Genomic DNA, 22,468 nt, shown 5'->3' with positions numbered 1-22,468 from the left:
ATATATATATATATATATATATATATATATCATTTTTAAATGGGGTATACCACATATACCGGATGTCTCAGGCCACCCGTATACTCCTTTTATCTCAGAAATAGAGCATTTTAGAAAAATACGTTTCAGACAAAAGTTGTGGGGTTCTAAATGATCTATTTAGTGATCTGATCAATCTGATCTTGGGTAGCGTCATCAAGGTTAGAGCAATGTCATTTTGAATTTTTTAAATGGAACCTCCTATTTTTTATTACATTATTCTTGCAGCACATCTCGAGAGCTTTCCAAAACACTATAATAAAATATTTTTTCATGAAGTACTTTTCAAGTTATAAGGCTTGAAAGTTATAATACCGCTGACATTAGCACTATGCAAAGGATGTTCCTCTTATTTTCATTTTTGCACTAAAAATTCATTTCTATGTAAAAATAAAACTAAGAGAAAATGTGGGCGGTACTTTCAAGCCTTATAACTCGAAAAATACTTTATGAAAAAATATTTTATTATAATGTTTTGCAAAGCTCTCGAGATGTGCTACAAGAATAATGCAATGAAAAATAGGGGGTTCCATTTAAAAAATTCAAAGTGACAAATTCGAAGTGAGTGTTTGTTTTTTTGTAAGTGATTTATTATGATTTTATAATGAAATTACACATATAACAAAATTTATTTAATGTATTTATACAAGATCTATAGGAAGAACTCGCCATAGATTTTTTTAGAAAGAAATCTTCAAGACTATAAAAAAATAATGTGTTAGAATGACGTGTGACTTTTTGAATATTAGACATAAAAAACAGAGTTAACAGATAAGCACAAAATGTAGATTTTATCAATGTTACCGAAACCTTGTCCTCAGTAGGGATGTTCGATCTCTAAGAAGATGAGTTTAAAATCGGTTTTTCTCTTTACGATTTCGTTTTTGCAGAGAATTGATTTCCGATTTCTCTACAATCTACAACGAAATTTTTAACATGCGATGTAGTAAACTAATAAATATTTTAGAACGCATTCAGATTTCCATCCGAGATGGAAATCTTTCTAGGTATCATTTATCCCTGTTTAATAAATCAGGATAAATTGGTGAATAACAAGGATGATACTCGGATGAAAATATGTAATTGGCCAATATTTACGACTTAAAGTATACTACGCTTATTATTACACTTATCGATAGATGATGAATCATACTCTAAAAATTTTTGGGTATTTCAAAAATCATCGAAAAGTAAATGCTGCTATCTTTCTGTCTATGACTATACATTGACATACGTACGTTGCAGAAATGCACCCGTTTGTTTTTTACCCTCGTCATGGAAATGTAAAGGAGTGTTGACAGCGTTATGCAATTAAATTCTGTGTGAAACTTTAAAAAAATAACTTCAAAAATAGAAGAAGCTTTATTGTCAGTCTAAGTTTTCAGGAGATATTGTACAAAGACGTTCAAAGATGAAAGGAAAGCAATTGAACAGATGAAAATGAACAGCGCTTTTTCATACGTTATCTTCAACATCTTTAATGTTTCTGAAGCTGTTTTTCCAAGTTTCACACAGAATTTAATTACTCTACATTTCCGTGACGAGAGGAAAAAAAAACCAGCGTATATTTCTGCAACGTGCCGACTGTTTGAAAAGTTTGAACTCAACTAAGAAGGATCCAATCATATACTTGAGATCCTTACCCAACTATAACTTTGATTTTCACTTTTCTTACGCAATTTTCTTGGGAAACGTAAAAAATCATTTTCATTACTATTGATAAACCATATATATTTACAGGGTGGCGCACTTAAAATGTTACAAGCTATTATTTCTAAAAGTATGCGTCAAATTGAGAAATATGTTCAGATAAAAGTTTTGTGACTTCGAGGGGAACATAAGATGAAACCATTGACTTGACCTTGGGTGGTGTTATCAAGATCAGAGCAAGGTCACTTTAAATTTTTTTAATGGAATTCCTCATTTTTGATTGCATATTTTTGTAATACATCTTGAGAATTTTTCAAAACACTATAATAAAATATATTTTCATGAAAAACTTTTCGAGTTATAAGGATTAAAAGTGACAGTATCGATGACATTAGTATTATCTAAGATATCCAAACATCAGCTGAAACCTCTTGAATATTGTTTATGATCTTAATAACATTTATTAAAATCAAGGCTACTGGAGGTTGTTCCTTTTGTTTTCATTTTTACTCATTTAAAGTGTTACATGTCATAAGTAAAACCCATTGAGTGAAACATTTGGTTAAATTTAACCACAAATTAACCGATAAATGAAAAATCGAGCTTTAATAACAATAGTAGTTATAGAATCTTTCTTTAATGAAGCATTTTACTGTATAAATAAATTTTTATGAATTCATCTTTAAAAGATCGACCTTTCCAACGTGATCTTTCTGGCGAATCGATCCATGTTGGTTCCGAAATCGATTAAGAGATAGATCTTCAGTATATAAATCGAACATCCCTATTGACTAGTGTTATTATTAGAATTTTCTTTTTTTAGCAAATAAATTTTAAATAATTACTATTTGAGTTTAATATATTCGTGTATTTTATTTTAATAGCAATTTAAAAACATATTTTGAGAAAATAATTACGGCCTTTACTGAATTAAGAAGTGAAATTTTTTGCATGTAGCATGTGTAGCAAGAGTGTAATTATATGTGTAATATATGTTTCTAATTTATAATTATTGTAGCTATTATAGTTGCAATTATTAGTCAGCAATATTTTGATTATAATTGTAAAATTAGAAATATTAGGGTTGCACATATTTAGGAATTTTACATCTCAACTTTATACATTTAGTATCTGATTTTGTAAATTCAAACTTTAGATTTTGAAAAATTGGATATCTAGGAATTAAATTCTTATTTTTATTTTGGAAGTCTCAAAACATTTATCACGTTTAATATCTTGTGTATTTATAATAGAAAACTATTACTTTCGTGAAATTGTTTGTAAATTTGATGGAATTTTTCTTTAAATTCCTCGCGACTTTAAAAATTTTTTAACAAAATATTTGAAGCTTTATTTTTTTCTCGTTCTCTCATGGCTAAGTGTCACGAATTAGACTTATTATTAGACCTAGCATTGAACAAAATTACGCGACTTCGTGAAGAGATCACTTCTTTTTCTTCCTCTTCTTTTTTTTCTTCTTCTTCTTCTTCGGTGAGTTGAAGAAAATTTTGAATCAGAGAGAAGAAAAGAGGGTCTGGTATGAGCGAGTGGAACGGGAGATTGGGCGAAAGAGGGGTGACCTGTGTCTGTTGCCAGGCTGAGCATGGAGGTGTCGTGTCGCAGATGGCAGATCCCAGCCGTGAAGAAGAGCAAGTTACTCTGTTGGGTGAGGAGGGCCTCCGCGCCGGCGGCCAGGCTCTCAAGCTCGGGTAATTAATGTGTGGCGTACATCCATTTAATGCAGAGCGTGGCGACTGCTGAATACGTCCCAAAAGATAAATAGATGTAAAATCAAAATTTCGGTCTTTGCATTAGAATTTAAAAGTTTTCTTAAAATCTATTTAAAATAAAAACTGATAAATATTATTTTGTCTTGCTTTTTTGAAATTCTACTTTGTATAAATTTGTTTACTTTACAGCAGCTAATACTAAAAAAGCCTCTTTGTAATTAGAATTGAAACATTGTATATCCATAACATTTATCAAAACTTCTAAAATTAAATTGCTTAATTCAGTTCTTTCCCATTATTTTTTTTTTTTGAATTTTATTTCGCCTTTTATTTAAAATACGATTTTTCTTTAGATTTTTTGACGTTTAAGTTATTTTCAAAATTATATTGCTCTTTTTCAAAGTTTTTAAATATTTATTGTATTATAAACTAATATCTCTTGAAAATTATATATATATGACTCTTATAACGGATTAATTTTATTTATTGCATCTCGATTACAACTTTATTTAAATTTCTTTTTTATTTATATTCTGAGTTTTATTAGATTTAATCCAGGATATGTAATTCCAAATCATCACGTTCTGCATTTTAATTTCCACATGACCGAGAATCAGTACATAACGTCGCATGCCTACAGTTTGTGTTGCAGAATACGAACCCGATGCACTGCTGCATTTTGCAATAGTGCTCGATCACTAACACTGATCCTCAAATTACTGACATGAGTGTATATGTATATCTCTTTCTTGACAATTCTTTTCAAAAAAAGATACTTTATACTTCTTTGTCACTTTGTATTGTGACTTGTATCTTTATTTTTATATAATATATAATAAAGCTATTATGTAATTTGTTGTTATACATTATTTTAACAGTTTTTTTCAGAATTACTTTATAGCGGCGTGCTTACTATGAAAGATGAATAAATATGTATCAAGATTTAGATTTATTAATAAGTAATCTGAGGATCAAGAGTAAGTCAGGAAATGTGTAGCCAAATAAACGAAATAACGCGGTGAAATATTCTTATATGTACTTTCGAACGCGTATTGGGACCGAAATGTCGTAGAATCAAAAATGAACCGAGTGTTTAACACAGTCTTTATTATATTTATAAAACAGTTAGTCAAAATATCACTTTTTCTCTCTTTCCGAAGTGTCATAATATATATCCCGAAGATTTTTTTTGCGTGAACATGATGTTGTCATCAGAACGACATTCTTGTTTGCGTAACATACCAGGATTTTGAGTAAATTGAAATAAAATAGGCTTAAAACATCATTTTTGGTCCATTTTGCTCAAAATATTAACGTGTTATACAAATTCTGATAATGTTATCATGTTCGACACGAAAAAAATCTTTGTCATTTGTATGATGTAATTTGTACTATGATGCTTCGGAGAGAATTTGGTGTCGAATTGTATAATACGCAATACCTACTACATTTACAGTAAATTATTCTTACGTAAGAAACTTCAGTATTATTATTACAATATAATAAATTATAAGTTAACGACACACTTAAAAAATGAAATTTGAAAAATCGAGTCGTTGAGAGTTATTCTTATATATCTAACATCTTAGCATGTGGAAAGTTGAAGTTCTTTGAATTCTTACAGACTCTACTGTTTTAGAAAACTCAAAACAATTTTAATTTTTAATAAATCTCAATATTTTGGAATTGAATAATGATCATTTGCAGCTAACTAAAAAAATTAGTCTTTTTGCTGCAGATAATAATTTAATATTATTAAACATATGTATAGTTGCAAGAGAACGCTGCTAATATCAGCGAGTACTCAAATCTGCGATAAATACCGTATTAAAGACTCGGTTTTCGCACAGAATTAAAATTGCGCCCAGTACAAAGTTTTCCTACGTACGCGCAAAGTTCAAAGAAAACAAAGATTTCGTAGAGGGTCTTAATCAAAGAAGTACGCCGCATCATTTCCGAATCTTTTTTTCCTTCCTCTAATCTTCCCCCTTTCCTCTTTCATGTAATCATAATCGCTACGTCGAAGACCCGGTACTCATCCTAGAACCTAGATAGTAGAGATATCCTACGTCAGTGTGTTCTGTGATTACAGCAGCACCTGTACACTGCGGCAGACGCCATAGGAGCACATTATAGGAATCCGCTCAGGCAAGCTGTTATCAACCGTTATTATTTGCGAATCTTGTTTGCAAAAATATTTTCTTTGCCTCGATGTTGTTGCCTGTGTCTACCCAAGACTCCAGTCGCTCAACGAACATAGTCGTACTATGCGTTGCTGGAACACCCCCTCGCAAAGACCGTTTTGAGTTGTCCCGTACCCCTTGTCTTTTGACGTGCGAGGTTTCCTTTCCTTATTGAAAGTCCATTTGTGTCCACTTCAAAAAAAAATTTATATAATCTGAATCGTTCCCCGATACTAAAATTGTTTCTCAATTTTTATGTGTCCAAAAACTTAGGTCGGTATTCATAGCCAGTTCATATATTTAAAACCGCTTAAGTAAAATATTTTAAGATGTCATAAATCAGAACCACATTAACGTCTTAAGACAGTCTTGTAATAGGAACTATAAACGCCGATCGGGTTCCTAAAATCATTCCCGGATTTTCCAAATTTTTTTCTTATTAAGCGGATTCTAATGTTTTCTCTTTTACCGATCGAATATGATTATTTTTCATGTAAGTATTTTTATAACTATTTTTACACATCAGATTTAAAAATCTTTTTCTACAATTAAATTCTAAACAATGTAGTCCAAACTGGCCGATTTTATGTCAAAAACGAAAAAAAGTTGGAAAATTATAATTTTTTTATCGGCTCGTAGCGTCAACTCATAATATTTGCTTTATGTACACGTTTTATATTTTGTACGTACAAAACAATTTCGGTTTGAACGAGGGATTACATGAACAAACAATATTGAGTTTTTAGAATTAGATTTAGATATCTATTATAAGAGCTTAATGACTTAGGAAACTTGAGCATATTTACGACGTACTCTTTTCGGGTGCGAGCTTGCGCGGTACGCAAATCAAAACCAGAAAACCCTCGCAGAAAAAGGGTCAAAGGTGTAGCCTCTAGGGACTTCTCCCCCGCACGAAAAGACGGCGAACGAAGCACGAAGATTGGACGCCAAACGCGTACAAGGTCGCGTCAATTTATAAATTCGCAATAATTGCGACACAAAATTATTTTCCCCCAAAGCTATCTACCAAACGCAGCCCTGTTAAGAGGCTCGCTGATCCTTTCTGGCCGCTGTGCTTCAAGCGGACTCGCTCTATGTCGGCAGGGTGCTCGTAGCAACTTTTTTGTTTGACAGCACTCTTTGCTTTCTTTGTGATGGTGGTTCTGTATCTCCGACCCTCCGTGTAACTCTACTCTTTTTATATTTGGCTCTTGTTTCCTCGGCTGCGCTGCATCATTATCCGGATACACTTAGATGTTGTTTTAGCATGGATAACAAGAATAAAACGGCATTTGAATGCATCCGGATGACCATTCTGAATACGGCCCAGTTGATCAGACATGCCAACCCTGCACTACTCTGATGGTCTTTAATCTTCAAGACGCTTCTCTATTGGTTTTTCTCGACCCGCAATTGCTCCATTCTCTCCCGCATACTCTTCTCGCCAATAAATTCTTTAGGTAACTCCTAATCGCCATTTACTCGCCTAGAGTTCCTAATACAGAGTTATAATAATATAGAGTCTACTCACTGTGATTGTTTTCATTGACCAATCGCTCAAAGTGGCAGTACCAATCAAAATGTAACATGCAAAAGAACATACATTCCACATTTACACTATACACACATTCATACCAGATTCACACACATATACACATACACATTCACACTAGATTTACACATATACAGCCATTTTGTGGAGCGTGGCCAGGCTCTATATTATGGGGACTCTAGAGGTGTCCAAATAATTAAAATAAAAAAATAACCATGATTAAAATACAGCTCTACCGATCAAATGCGATCTCCTGAGGATGTCGATCATTCGCCTGCTCTTCCCAGCCCGACATTAAGCGCGATCTCGCTTTATGACGGCGTCTTGCGTCACAGTGTGCATGTGATAATGTAATACAGTATGTCATGATGTGTCAACATGTAAACCATATGTGTGTCCTAATAAATCCGTAAAACAGCGATACCATCAGAGTTTGGTCTTCACTTTAGGATATCCTTAAATCGTCTGTTTTATCGATTCAGCAGGATTTACATAAGGTCTCATTAACACATGATTGCATACTACTACGAGTATATCAATATCACACGCATACATATGTATAAATTTTTATAATGCATTTTTGTATTGTATTAGGTACTAAGTCTAATTCTAATTGTTTGTTCATGTTAACTATTAGTTTGTGGATTACAATTTCATACATATAAATTGCAAAGCTCTCATATCAAGCAAATCACGACAGTTCTAGATCTAATATTAGACTAACGAGTAACACTATTCTTTGGGCCGCTTGGGATTTGATTCATGTAGGGTTTTTTGTTAAGTAAGTAGAGTAAGTTTTGTTAAGTAATGTAGAATCACGTAGAAAAGGTATTATATGTTGAAGGAGTCATTCAAAGTTATAGTGAATTATTATTTTTCAGTGAAAATCGAAAAATCTGCAAATATCATATAAGCGATAAATTGAGTGAACATCACCAATTCTGGTGTTTTTCGTCCTTTTTAGCGTGATCCTAAGAGAAAAATTGTAAGTCAATTTCACCTAAAAAAATAAAACTGAATTAAATTATTAATATTTACATAATAGTTGATACATACTGTATCAATGTAAGGGATCCATTAAACGTAAAAATTCAGAAAAATTCTAATATTTTTTTGCAGCTCTTACAGTGACTGAACATTTTCTTTAATCATATTTCTATTCTCATATTTCCTCAAAATATATATATAGAAAAAAATGTATATATCTAGAGACACACACGGTAGTGTTTCGGCGCTAAGCAAGCGAAGCGTCATGGCGCGAGACACTGTCGTGCTCCTTTACGCGAGCCGGGGAATTGCGGCAGATCTAGAGACATGTGTGGTTCTCGATAATGGTTGAACTGACAAAATTCTATATATGCTCAATCAATAGCTATCTCCCGAGTTGTAATAAAAGTGCTTTTATTTTTTTCCTACGAGCGGAGATATTTCAACGCTTACCTCTGAATCTCTGAATTTTATTATCATTTTAAAACATCATCATTATTAACGTCGATCAACAGAATTATAGTTGCAGCGTCTGGCGCTAAATGGCGTTAGAGGCGCCGATCTGATGTCTATGGGAAACGAAAAATTGAAATTTGATTTGAAAATAAAATAAAATAAAATTTGATTTAAAAAATAATAAAATATCATCTGTTTTACATTATATGATATAAAATTTCTATAGAGAATACTTTATATTCAATAAAAAATAAAATTTTCTTTTAAGATCACAATAAGAAGGACGAAAAAACACCAGAATGGATTCACTCAATTTATCGCGTATATGATTTTTGTAGCTTTTCTGATTTTCACTGAAAAATAACGATTCACCATAACTTTAATTTATGTACTGACTCTCAGTACATAATACCTTTCTACGTGATTTTACATTGCAAATACTTAATAAAAAACTCTAAAATTCATGAACCAAATCCCAAGCGGCTTAAAAAATAATATTACTCGTAAGAAATGGTAAAAATTTCAATTCTACAATTTTATCCGTTCTCTATATAAACCCCATCTCAAAGACATATTAATGCGTATATAATATTTTAATTCTGGAAAAGGATTTTCAAATCTGTAAAAAAAGAAAAAGAAATTGCGACTCACAAATTATTGCGTTTAATCGATAAAATAGACTATAAAATCTCCTTAAATCATAATAATTTCTGATTCGAACCTTTTGATCGCTTTGAAGGTATTTATCTAATTCTCTCACAAAGGAATGTTTTCAAGTATAAATCGCAAAATGTCAAACCTACAGATTTTTTTTATAATAAAGAATTTTATCATTTATAAGCTCAACAAATTTCTTTTAACAAAAACATCCATTGCAATTGCAAAATTCTTGCAAATTTTTTGTTTGATTCTGCCAGAACATAATTGTTCACAATTACTACTGGTAACGTACAACGCCATAATCCAAATTTTTTTAAAATGGAGTTTTGTGAGAAACTTCAAATATACATAATTATATACAAATATCAGATTAAAGGAATATATAAATTGTAGTGATTCTACATTGCAAATACTTAACAAAAAATTCTACATGAACCAAATCCTAAGCGGTCCAAATAATAAGGCTACTCGCAAGAAATGATAAAGAAGATTGCAATTTCACAAATTTTTTTCCGTTCTCTGTATAAATTCCATCTCAAAGACACATATTAATGTACTTTAATTCTGGAAAAGAATTTTTTAATCTGTAAAAAATATAATGGTGAAACCAATATGCGTGTGAACATGTGATGTTCCGATAACGAAAGTGTATACTTTATGACTGCTATATTGATTTTATTATGTTTATTGCTGTTGTAATTTACAAATTATGAAATTTCATAAAATATTAATATAATTAAAAAATCGAATTTTCTAAAAAACAAAATTACATTTTGCTAAAAAAATCTACAACTGACATACATATTAGATATCTGTTAAAATTCATAAATATATGATATTTGTTCATGCTTATATCAAAGGTTAAGCTTATAAATGATGTATTTCTTTTTTTTGGTTATCAAAGAGAGCGATTTGTGTAGATCTGACGTTATTTGCGATTTATATTTAGAGACATTTTCCCTTATTAGTGACGTTCATCGATAAAGGATTATTGGAAATTTAAACTTCTCTTGACTGTTCAAATCGCATATCTGTGTACCGTACTCCAAACATTTCCAGAATATGGTTTACAAATCTGACCAAATTGCCATGGTCAATTCTTATATAATAGATAATATCCTATCCTCTTTTTTTTCATCCTTGGGGATGCTTCAGCAATCAGAATCGCACTTGAAAGACAAACGCGATTGTTCGCTTTTATGAATAACCGTTTAATTGCGCAAAACAAAAAAAAGAACAGACTTAAAGGCTCTCACTCATTTTATGTCGCAGTTTACGCGCGTTTATGAAAGAAAAAAAAATCGGCATGGACTGCGCTGACTGATAACAGTTGATACAGTTTGATACAATCACCTGTTTAAAACTATTCAAGCAGAGAAATATTCAAACTGTATCGAATACTTTTGATTTACGATGAGAATGATCGAAATCCGCTCGCTTTCCAGTCCGACATTTGCGCGGCAAAATTATTGTAATAGTTTTCACACTGTAGTGATACAGCGTTGTAAATAACAATAAATGATGATGGTGTGGCCATGGGTATGTATAACAACGTTCTCTTCCTTTTTAACAAAGGATTGTTTGTTTTTTTAATGTGCTGCTTGCTCGCATGCCTTCGCATACGTTTTTATTTTCTGTTACCTTAATTAAAATGTGGATCATTAGATCGTTAAAGATATCTCGTTGGATTTTATCTTAGGATTTATGGATTTTTTGTGCTAGACTTGAAAGTATTAAAAATGTACAATAGTATTTATTTTATTTGGTTACAAATTCAGTTATTTTTAATATGGAACACTAATTTCTCAAAATATTATGTCCGAATATTAAAATAAACATCTTAAGGCTCCTGAGTACTCATCGTCAGCTAAGAACTCTGCGTTGACGATGGCGACACAGAATCAGACGGCGGCTTGGCGAAACCAGTAGCCCCACACACACAAGCACGAGCCCGTGCTCTCGGCGCGCTGAAAGCGAGCGCATGTACATGGGCTCGTGCTTGTGTGTGTGTTACAGTGCCTCGTCTCGATAAATGGCTGAATTTATAGGCTTGGAAAAGTGACGTTTTGACGAAACTTATGCAGCTGCATGCTATTTCATTATTATTTCCTTAATTGTGAAAATGTGACTTATCTCGTACTTATGAAAGTTCTAAAAATTAGCAGAAACTACATTTATCTCAGACAATATGATTGGAAACAAGACCGTTTTTGTTAAATACATTACTTTAGATACGAAGCGCCACTCCGGTCTGAATGTTAAGATGTTGAACTACTATATATATTCATTTAAATAAATTAATTTCAGAAATAATAATTGCGTGCCGATATGGTTGTCGGACTTTCAACGCAATCAATCTGAAATATTAACAATCCCCCAAATTTCTCAAATCTTAAAAAACTATAATAAACTTATTGCGAAAAATATTGCCGGGAGTCGAACCCGGATCTCTTGCATTCCGTGCGAGTGTTCTAAGTCTTTAGACAACCGAGATTCGCACGATTCACTTTATGTGCCTTTTACGACCATTTATTGACTACAAAGGAAAAAAGAATAGATTTTCATCCATTTTTACAAATGTTTTAAGGTGATCTCGTCATTTAGATTTATCTAAATTATCTTTATTTATTATATAAATGACATGTAACATAAATTAATGTGTCTCGCCTACGTCATAATTCTAACATGGCCGCGGCGACTACTCAGGAGCCTTAAAAAAAAGTTAAGATTGAGATTTTTTATATAAGATACAATGTGTTTGTAAGAAATTTTTTAACCCTTCACTTTTCTAAATTTTTGATAAATTATATCTGTAGAATTCATTGATCAGTATTTTGTAAAATGAGGAAAATTTGAAGTTACCAAGATTTACATGTGCGCACATATATATATATAATACATATATATAATATTCGAAGATATTAATATTGAAAGTTTTCCGAACTGTAACAAGAATCGACGAAACTTCTTTAACGATCTAAGCTTGGCTTGTGTCATGCTTTACTCAAAAATAAATTCTTATTTCTCGTTTCGCAGCGATGCGAATAATATGAATAATTATGTTAATTTGGTCAACTTTTAATTGATTAGAAAAGAACTGAGAATCAGACAAGTCTACTAGCAACGTCGATTCTAATATAATTCGATCGATTATCTTTTTCCAAGAAATCTTTGCAGCTGCTGAACGAAATAATGGCTTATGAATTTCTTTCAGATTGTTTGATAAATAAGAATTACTTATCTATTTTAATATTTTCACTCTTATTTAAAATTTTTTTGTAGATATGATCGATTTGTTAAAATCAAGAAGTCTTAAAACATTTTAAAATATTTTTACTATTTTGTATATAAATATGAAATTTTATATTTGAATTTATTTTATGTTTTAGATACATGTACAAATTTTTGTTTTAGTCTATTTCGAAAACATTTATTTGTTAATATTTTTTATTTATTATTATACTTTTGTTATATCATATAATCATAGAGTTTAATAATTTTAGTAATTATACATATATAACACAGTTTAACAGAAAATAACTTTTTTTTGAACACCAAAACGAGACTAATTATTTCTCATAGTTTTTTGAAATTCAAATCTGGTTGAATTATTTTATCACGTTACAATTTTCAGAAATTTGCGATTAAAATTGCAAAAAAAAGACAGCTATTTTTACATATTTTGTTATATTGTAATTACAAAATGCGATTTGCTGAGGAAGTACTCTTTTATTCAAAATTAAATATATTAGGACTTTCAGCCTCAAAAAAAAAGTTTTTGTCCGTTATGATTAATAAGTAATGTAGTGTTAACATAGAATCTATTACGGAAAAGTTGTGAATTAGATTACTCACAATTTGCCAAACAGTTTCCAATTTTTTAAATTTAAACTTAATTTTTTTTTAAATCACTGAACACAAATTCGTTGTCATAACTGATAAATTTAAACTAGGATTCTATAAAATATATAGTACTCATAACATATAGTATATACACTATAGTATATACATATATAGAATAAAATCTTCTGCGATGAAGACGTTTTGAAATGTAATCTAAGAAATGGCAAAATGCTGCAAAATACACAGTACTCGCTAAATATTTCGGGCTACCTAAATAACTTCTGAATAGTTTGAGATATAAAATTGAAATTTATAGAGATACAATGGGAAACATCTACCTTAATATTCTCGAGGGAGGGAGGGTCGGAAAATTTTAAATGGCTAAAAACATTGATACTTAATTTTGATTGCAAGAACATTTTTTCAACACATCGTTGTAGTTATAATATGATGTATATGATATGAAGTATGTGAAAATAATTTCTTTTTTGCAACTTTAATTGCAAAGTTTTCAAAATTGTGTCGGGATAGAACAATTCTACAACTAGATTTGGATTCAACGTCAAAAAAATCATGGGAAATGATCGCTCTTGTTTTTTTTTTTTTTTTTTTTTTTTTTTTTTTTTTGTTAAACTATATAATTATGCTGTATGTAAATATATATAACAGTTTTACACGCGCGCGCGCGTGTGTGTGTGTGCGTGCGTGCGTGTGTGTGTAAATATATTTTCTTTCTTTGTTGCATTAATATTAAATTATATAAGCATTCGGTAATGGTTTGACTTGCTACCAACTATCAGCGAGTATTTAATGTCCATTATTATCAATTTTGTTATTGTATTCACTGATGTGGCATATTCTATAGTCCAACAACTTGATGAACTTGAGATATCTTGACGTAACGAATTGTCTTCGATGATTTTGTACTGCTTATGAAACTGCATTTTCATCTTTAAATGCGATTTTAAGATTTAATACATAATGTTAAAAAGAATTTTACAATTATACATGTATAAGAATAAAAATATCGAGAGAAATAATATTAATAAAAAAGATATTAATGATATTAATAATATCTATAAATCTGCGCAAAGATATTACAATAAAATTTGTAAATTTAGAATGTTAATCTTTATATAGTACTAGCTACTATTATTATTGTGTAAATAATTGTTATAATTTCCGTTACAAAGTATATCAGCATCAGAATATTGAGATCAATTTAAGATGTCTTGCGAGCATTGATACAATTAAATTACGTATTAATTTTTTAAAACTGAAAATAAATTCGGTGAACAGTGAGATGACTTTGAGAGATTGAATATGTAGTATATAGATTTATACAGAATTATTTCAACACTAAAAATGCAACATAATCATTTGGGGTTTTAATTTCCGATTCGTTATGTAGTTACATTGCCGTCTTATAAGATATTTTATATTGTTCTGTTGCAAAATTATAAAATAATTTCCCAATTATTAAATAACAAAAACTTATTTGTTAATCGTCAGAAAATCAGAAATTCAAGTATGACAATGATTAATTCTACATCGTCATTTTTCCATTCATTTCATTACAATCTCATAGCATTATACGTGAGAGATATTGAGATGTCACACCATCACTTTTACTTGTGATTTCCACTTTTATGATTATCGCATGATCAAGAGATATCTCAAGTTTGTCCAAGACAATGAAGAAGGTAATGAAAAAAATCAAAGGGAAATACCGCGCAAACGAGAGACAGAGTGCTGGAGCATTGTGGTCGTGTCTAGTGTGGCTAATGTGGTTGTGTCTTGTCTGTTGTGTCGTCAGCAAGAGCACGCGGGCTTGAACCCTACCGAGTCCATGACACGCGCGTTGATTAGCGATGATAGTATCGCCCGCCAGTCCGCCCTTGGCCCTGTTCAACTGGGGTACGTACTCCCATTACTAGTTACTCCTTCCATCTTCGTCGTGCTAGGTTCCAGGAATCCGAAGAGTTGAATGAGTCAATTCCGGAAATCGCGGAATTGATAACCGAGTTTCCAAATAAAATAACACGTGATGATCCAGAAATTCGAGGAAGCAGACATTTGAGCATCTCTGAATCATGCACAAGGGGGAGGGTGCAAAAACACAAGATGAAATCCATTTTTACATTCCTTCTTTTCATCAGTATATTTAATTAAACCATCTATTTTTAATTCCCTTTCGTATATAATTCATTACACTTTGACAGATGTGCTTTTTAAATAAAAGTATAACTTTCCTTGAATTTTAATTGTAGTTAAAAAAATGTCAGCCTTTTTTTGCAATTTTGATTGTAATACTTTTGATTCAATTATAATTCTTTAAAACCAAATGGTCGGCTCATAGTCCATTTATTTTTGAAGAGATTTAAGAAAGAATAAATATCGATATACAAGGTGTGTCCTTATTAAGTATGTTAAAAGATTTTAAGGGATGATTCCTCACACATACATTCAATGATTTGCACAAGAAAGTCTTATCCGCAGAGTAAGTACTAATGGAAGGTACATTTAAGCACATGCTTTAATTTATTAAATGGGCCCTTTTCGAGGGCAACAAATATTTTCAAAACGTTGGAACAATGATCTTCTATCAAAATTATTCATGAGTTATCTACTATCTTAGTTTCTTTCAGTCGTTTCTTCAGCGATATTAATTAGAAAATTCTCTTCTTAAGTAAGTTGTATTCAAAATTATGATATTTAGATATCATGTATAGTTTTTATAAAATCTTTATCAAAATAATAAAATAATAATGTACACGCCGTGTGCGTCATTTCTGATCCATGCGTAACGATCCATGGAGCATCTCATTCGTTAGCTTAAAATTGCTCTCATTTAAAAAGTTTGAATAATTTTGTCAAAGGAAAAAGTTGCTTCTTCTGTTACGTACAATAATGTTATGCAATCCGTGTCCGCGAATTCTGGAACACCCTGTATATAAAGATAATGCATTAAAGTAACATTTATTTTTATTATATATAATATACATATATCAAAGTAACAAATACATATACAGTATATTTAATAAATTTTTAAATTATTTAATAATAAAGTATAGTATAATAAATTGCAAAACAGGAGTACACGCATTACATCGGCCAGCATTATAAAACTGAATATTTATATGAAAAATGTCCCCGCATAAAAATTTGTACGAGGGGAATTTGTAATCACCTTTGGTATATAGCGAGTGTCACACGATGGATGATTATAATTTCTCTTATTAGTATCGAAAGGGTTAAATTGATATTTTATCATTTTCAAATCTACCCTCCTCTTTAACGCAGATGTAACATAGACGTTGTTGAGAAGCTTGGCACTTTCATCTCCGAAATTCCTCATTTCTCGAGGAATTTCGAAATCGCCAGATTTTTTTGTTTCGATACTTTGGCCAAAACGACAAAATCCTCTGCAAATTCGAATTTATGTGACATTCGATCCCTGGAGATTTGGATTCTTGGAGTTTTTAACGCTTTGGATACTTGGTATCTTATTACTTTGATATTTTAGATCTTTAAAAGTCTAGATCTTTGAAACTAGGTTTTCAATATTTTGGATCCTTAGAGGTTTGAAATTCATGAAAATTTGAAACATTGAGTTAAAATCCTAGATTTGCATTTTTATCGCATGTTTAATATGTTACTAAATATAATCGTAAGCTTTTTATTATACAAATATTATACGCAGTATTATTTGAGAAATGAATAATTGTAACAGAAAATCAAAGAATTCCAATATTCGAACCTTCAAGGATATAAAGATCCTCAGATTTAGAAAAATACATTGAACAATATTAAAAGAATATAAGGGCTTGAAGCAAAATTTTACCTATACACACATACATATAGTAAGAGATTTATTAGGTTGTTGTGTATATAATTTTAATTTTTTCTTAATTTGAAATATAATTGCTGGAAAATTTATATATACAGGATGAGTCATTTAATGTTATTTGAAAATAATTGAAAAAATATGCATTGAAAAAATTTCAAGCAAAACGTATGTAGAACACGTTGTACGTTGTTGGTCTGGAAAGTGACAAATAATGTTAATTATAATCATAAATAAAATATACATAAAATCAGTTTTCGAAAAAATTAGATTTTTCAAGGTCACATGAAGATTATCGCTATTTTTTTTAAATATGTAGAATTATATGATGTTTTTTACATAACATGATTCTTTTAGTTATTCTTAATATAAAAGTTTTAAAGTAGATTCGTTAAAAAATCACAAGTAGTTTACAAATAGTTTACATCTGTACTTATATTTTATTCTTTATTCTGGCATATTTTAACATAAAATATACAATATTTCGAAAATTATTAATTTTTTGATAATCAATATACTTTTATTCCCAGAGTAATAAGACTAAATAAATCAATATTGATATAAAAAGAAAATAGTTATTTTTTAAAAGAGGTACACAATTGTATACTAATTAAGTAATTTTTTTTAAACAATTATGTACTTTTTTTCCAGACTATACAACTTTTTTTGAAAAATTTTCATTTTATGCATATTTTTTTAATTATTTTCAAACGATAAAATGTTGTGTTAAATAATTCATTTTGTTTATATAGTGAAAATAAAAGAAATTAGAATGCTAAAGAAATTCTTTCTTTCTTCGTATACAACAACCTGATGAAAATATATTTACAAGCAAACCCCATGGCATTCGGCACAATTATCCGGTCTATACTAGATTTATTCCTGTAACACACGTTGTATGCTGTTTATTGGAGTTTGTCGTTCAAAGAGTGTTTCAAGGATTCCTAGGATAGTTGACAGAAGTGCTCTGAGGTATGTAGAACGAAAGAAAGAAAAAGAGAGAGAGAGAGAGAGAGAGAGAGAGAGAGAGAAAGAAGAACCATGGCTACAGAAATCATCATTTCCCAAATTGGCTAGCAATACTACCGGAAAATCCACATCAAGCCGTTAATCGATACAGATTGAAGGCTTTGCTATATCGCCTTCGTTAAAGATCATCATCACGACGCTTCGTTTTCCATCACCGCAAGAACAAATTGACCCCCGTAAATCGTGATCGTGGCGAGTTTTTCACGCAATTTTTTTTTTTTTGCATTAACCTGTGCACATATCTGCCGATAGACGCCCTAATTATCTGATTTGTTGTTATCGTTTATTAATATGCCTTTTTTTTTTCGTCGTACGAGCAGCTTCGTCGCCGGAGTCATCCTGAGGGAACGCATCCCCGCATTCGAGCGCATGCTGTGGCGCGCGTGTCGTGGAAACGTCTTTTTACGTCAAGCGGAAATTGAGACTCCTCTAGAGGATCCTTCGACGGTAAGTGATCGTACCGCTCCGCTTTTAATCGAAGAATTTAAAGTTAAGATTGTATCCGAATAAATCTTATGAGTTATGAATTTCATTAATAATTATTGACAAAACATGATTTATTTCAACTTATGTTTTAATCAAAGAGTCCAGTACTAATTCGAAAATGATGAATTTAGGGAGACCAGGTGTACAAGTCAGTCTTCATCATTTTCTTCCAAGGTGATCAGCTGAAGACTCGTGTGAAGAAGATCTGCGAGGGCTTCAGGGCGACTTTGTATCCCTGTCCAGAAGCGCCAGCTGATCGTAGAGAAATGGCTATGGGCGTTATGACTCGTATTGAAGATTTGAACACTGTGAGAATATTATATTTTCTCATATCAATTTAATGAATTAATTTTTTAATTAGTTAAACAACTTATTGTTTCTGAAACGGATTGATTCACCTCATACTTTTTTTTATTCTCAAACTTTTAATTCTTGGTCAACCTCTTTTAAAATATACTCAAGAGATGAGGATTTGAGTCAAATACAGGATTCATCGAATTGAGACTCATCTCTCTCACATGTCACTACATTAGTTCTATTATTAGCATTATTAAATAGTAATGGCATTAGATAGTAATAGTATTATTAGATAGTAAATTTCAATATTGATATTAAAAGAGTTTGTCTTAATATTTGATAAAAAATTTATTGAACATATATTAACGATGCAAGCTTGGTTTCTAGGTCTTAGGACAGACGCAGGATCATCGTCATCGTGTTCTCGTAGCTGCTGCAAAGAACATCAAGAACTGGTTCATTAAAGTCCGCAAGATTAAAGCAATCTATCATACTTTGAATCTTTTTAATTTGGATGTTACTCAAAAGTGTCTGATTGCCGAATGCTGGGTACCTGTCTTGGACATCGAGACTATCCAACTAGCGTTAAGACGTGGAACGGTAATTGACGAACACCATTTCATAACATTCCTTCGCTATTTCAACGATCTTCGTATCGCAAAATAAAAAATTAATGTTTTTTCATCTTTAGGAACGCAGCGGGAGTTCTGTTCCTCCCATTTTGAACCGCATGGAGACTTTTGAGGACCCTCCAACATACAATCGAACGAACAAGTTCACGAAAGGATTCCAGGTGTTGATTGACGCTTACGGAGTTGCATCTTACCGTGAGATGAATCCCGCGCCCTACACTATTATTACATTCCCATTTCTGTTCGCGATAATGTTCGGTGATACTGGCCACGGCCTCATTATGTTCTTGTTCGGTGGTTGGATGGTGCTGAAGGAGAAGCCATTGGCGGCTAAAAAGAGCGATAACGAAATCTGGAATATTTTCTTCGGCGGCCGTTATATCATCTTTCTTATGGGCATATTTTCCATGTACACCGGTCTAATTTACAATGATATATTCTCCAAGTCTCTCAATATCTTTGGCTCTAATTGGTTGGTGAACTACAATCGCAGCACCATTCAGCACAATAAAGAGCTGCAACTGAATCCCAGTTCGACGGATTATGTCGATTATCCATATCCATTCGGTATGGATCCGGTGTGGCAGCTGGCGGAAAATAAAATCATCTTCCAAAACTCGTATAAGATGAAGATTTCCATCATCTTCGGCGTGATGCATATGTTGTTCGGCGTGATGGTGGGATTGTGGAATCATATGTACTTTAAGAGGCGCATGAATATTACTTGCGAGTTTGTGCCACAGATAATCTTCCTTTGTGTACTGTTTCTCTACATGGTGACCCTCATGTTTGTCAAATGGATCAAATATGGTCCGAAAAACGATCCGATTGATGGTCCCGGCTGCGCTCCCTCGGTTCTCATCACTTTCATCAACATGGTTCTTTTCAAACCTTCCACAAAAGTCGGCAATTGCGATCCCTACATGTATGGCGGTCAGAGCGGCTTGCAAAAGTTTCTGGTGGTCGTAGCTCTACTTTGCGTACCATGGATGCTGCTAGCAAAGCCGATTTTGATGATGCGCAATCGTAGAAAGCAGCATTATCAACTGAATAATCATGGTGCTGAGAATGGCGACGTGGAGGCTAGCATGGGAGCTCTCCAGCAGAGCGGAGGTGTTACTCAAAGTGGTGGCCACAAAGAGGAGGAAGAAGATATGACGGAAGTGTTCATCCATCAAGGCATTCACACTATTGAGTATGTTCTTGGCAGCGTGTCGCATACTGCATCTTACTTACGTCTTTGGGCCTTGTCTTTGGCCCATGCCCAGTTATCTGAGGTGCTGTGGAACATGGTAATGAGAAACGGTCTGGCGAGGGAGGGTTGGGATGGTGGTATCGTCCTCTACGCTGTCTTCGCCTTTTGGGCGGTGCTCACCGTAGGCATTCTCGTACTTATGGAAGGCCTTTCAGCATTTTTACATACACTTCGATTACATTGGTAAGATCCTATTCACGAGATGTCTCATATTTTTTCCTGATTGATTTATTTGTTTATTGATAAATTGTTATGTGCAAATATCATTAAACGATTTATTTGGTTTAATTAATAATTTTATTAAGCGAATAAATTTATTATTGTAAACTCATCAATAATGCTCATTGATGAAAATATATATTATTTTTAATTCTCGTTTTCTATATTTCAGGGTAGAGTTTCAGAGCAAATTCTATTCTGGTTTGGGTTATAGCTTCCAACCGTTCTCTTTTGAGATCATCCTCGATGCTGCACAGGCCACTACCGAAGATTAAAAAAATTAATCATCGTTAATTAATGACTACCCTTGCTTATTATTAATACAAACGCAAGAGCGTTATGAATTCAATAGCTGTTGATTTATACAAATCAGTTATGAATAATTATTAAGCAAAGTAATCTCTGAATATAAATGTGTATCCAGAGTACCGATTATAATACTCGATCAAAAGAACAGAAATTAATTCCTCTTTATCTTGTGTAGTCTTTTAACTATAAACTGAACTTTGATCAAATCACAAAATTTATAACGCACACAAGATCATGACAAGAAAATATTTTCATGATATTATGAATTTCTTCCCTGTGATCGCGAAAGGTTAGATTATAATTAGATTATAATTCAAGATCTAAAATCTTTCTCTCTAAATGAAATATTGATTTATACCTTTCTCGTCCGTCATCTAATATTAGAAATCTTTTGCAATTTTAAAAACTTTTATGCGAACAGTACAGAATTCTCCATGCACATCGTAACGTTTGTAGATCTGAAAACAAATGTATGTCGCATTGGCGACCGATTGATGTTATTCCATATATCTGTATGTAATAAAAAAAATGTGGCATATTGAAAAGTGTTTAATGAAAACTCATTGACTGCGTTTGTAAATCTGTACCTTTTTAATATATTGGACACAGTGACTCGTATGCAATTCATCCATACTCCATAAAATTTCTAATCCTTCGTTTTTATGCTCTTTCTAACAGCAAAATTTTGATTTATCTAACAGCACGGTATTAACCAATCGTATTAAATTAAAATCGATTTAAAAAATAAACTGTGACTAAAAGCGATTTAAGAGAAATTAGTTGTAATAACTCGATATTCGAAAATTTATAAAAGATAGGAAACAAAACGAACATTAAGATTAAACAAAACTAATGTTGAATTATGACTAATTAAGAAACAAACTGTGATTAAATTTTTGGAGAATATTCAAAGAATTTTTATTATTCGAAGATTTATTTAAAAAATAGGAAGGAACTTCTAAAATTTCTCATGCAAAACGAATTTATGTTAACTAACTTTAAATTATTAATTTAACATATTAAAACAAGATTACTGATCAACTGATTAAAAATAAACTCTAATTTTTTAATAAAAATTTATAATAATAAAAATAGTTTTGTGGCTATAAGATGAAATGAAGTAAAATTCCTATGAAAACCTTTACGGTTGATGGGGTAAATAACATATTTGTAAAGCGATAAGATATAATTCGCAAACAATTGGAATATATTTAGACCAACAAAGTTACCTGCAGACTTTAATGTAAAATTTTGTATATGTATTATGTATAATGCGAATTTGTAGCATGATTAA

At 31.6% G+C, this 22,468-nt stretch overlaps 1 protein-coding gene across 3 annotated transcripts in view; it reads left to right on the top strand.

The window, feature by feature from the left end:
• LOC108755981 (V-type proton ATPase 116 kDa subunit a-like) overlaps positions 1–21,720 on the top strand; it is a 26,467-nt gene extending 4,747 nt beyond the window's left edge. Inside the window, exons 3-8 of one of the 3 annotated variants that reach the window (XM_018499499.1) lie at positions 14,917–15,017; positions 18,297–18,423; positions 18,594–18,770; positions 19,147–19,359; positions 19,451–20,829; positions 21,038–21,720. In XM_018499499.1, the coding sequence (XP_018355001.1) occupies positions 14,917–15,017; positions 18,297–18,423; positions 18,594–18,770; positions 19,147–19,359; positions 19,451–20,829; positions 21,038–21,140 (2,100 nt within the window). In that variant the 3' untranslated portion in view covers positions 21,141–21,720. Of the gene's footprint in view, positions 1–3,285; positions 3,399–14,916; positions 15,018–18,296; positions 18,424–18,593; positions 18,771–19,146; positions 19,360–19,450; positions 20,830–21,037 lie in introns of all 3 variants that reach the window. The other 2 variants (XM_018499507.1, XM_018499489.1) reach the window with 2 other exon arrangements.
• The last annotated feature ends 748 nt before the right edge of the window (positions 21,721–22,468 follow it).

Source organism: Trachymyrmex septentrionalis, unplaced genomic scaffold (genome assembly GCF_001594115.1).
Source record: "Trachymyrmex septentrionalis isolate Tsep2-gDNA-1 unplaced genomic scaffold, Tsep1.0 scaffold126, whole genome shotgun sequence".
NCBI lineage: Eukaryota > Metazoa > Arthropoda > Insecta > Hymenoptera > Formicidae > Trachymyrmex > Trachymyrmex septentrionalis.
The sequence above is the reverse complement of the archived record's forward strand: the minus strand, read 5'-3'. Positions and strand labels throughout refer to the sequence as shown.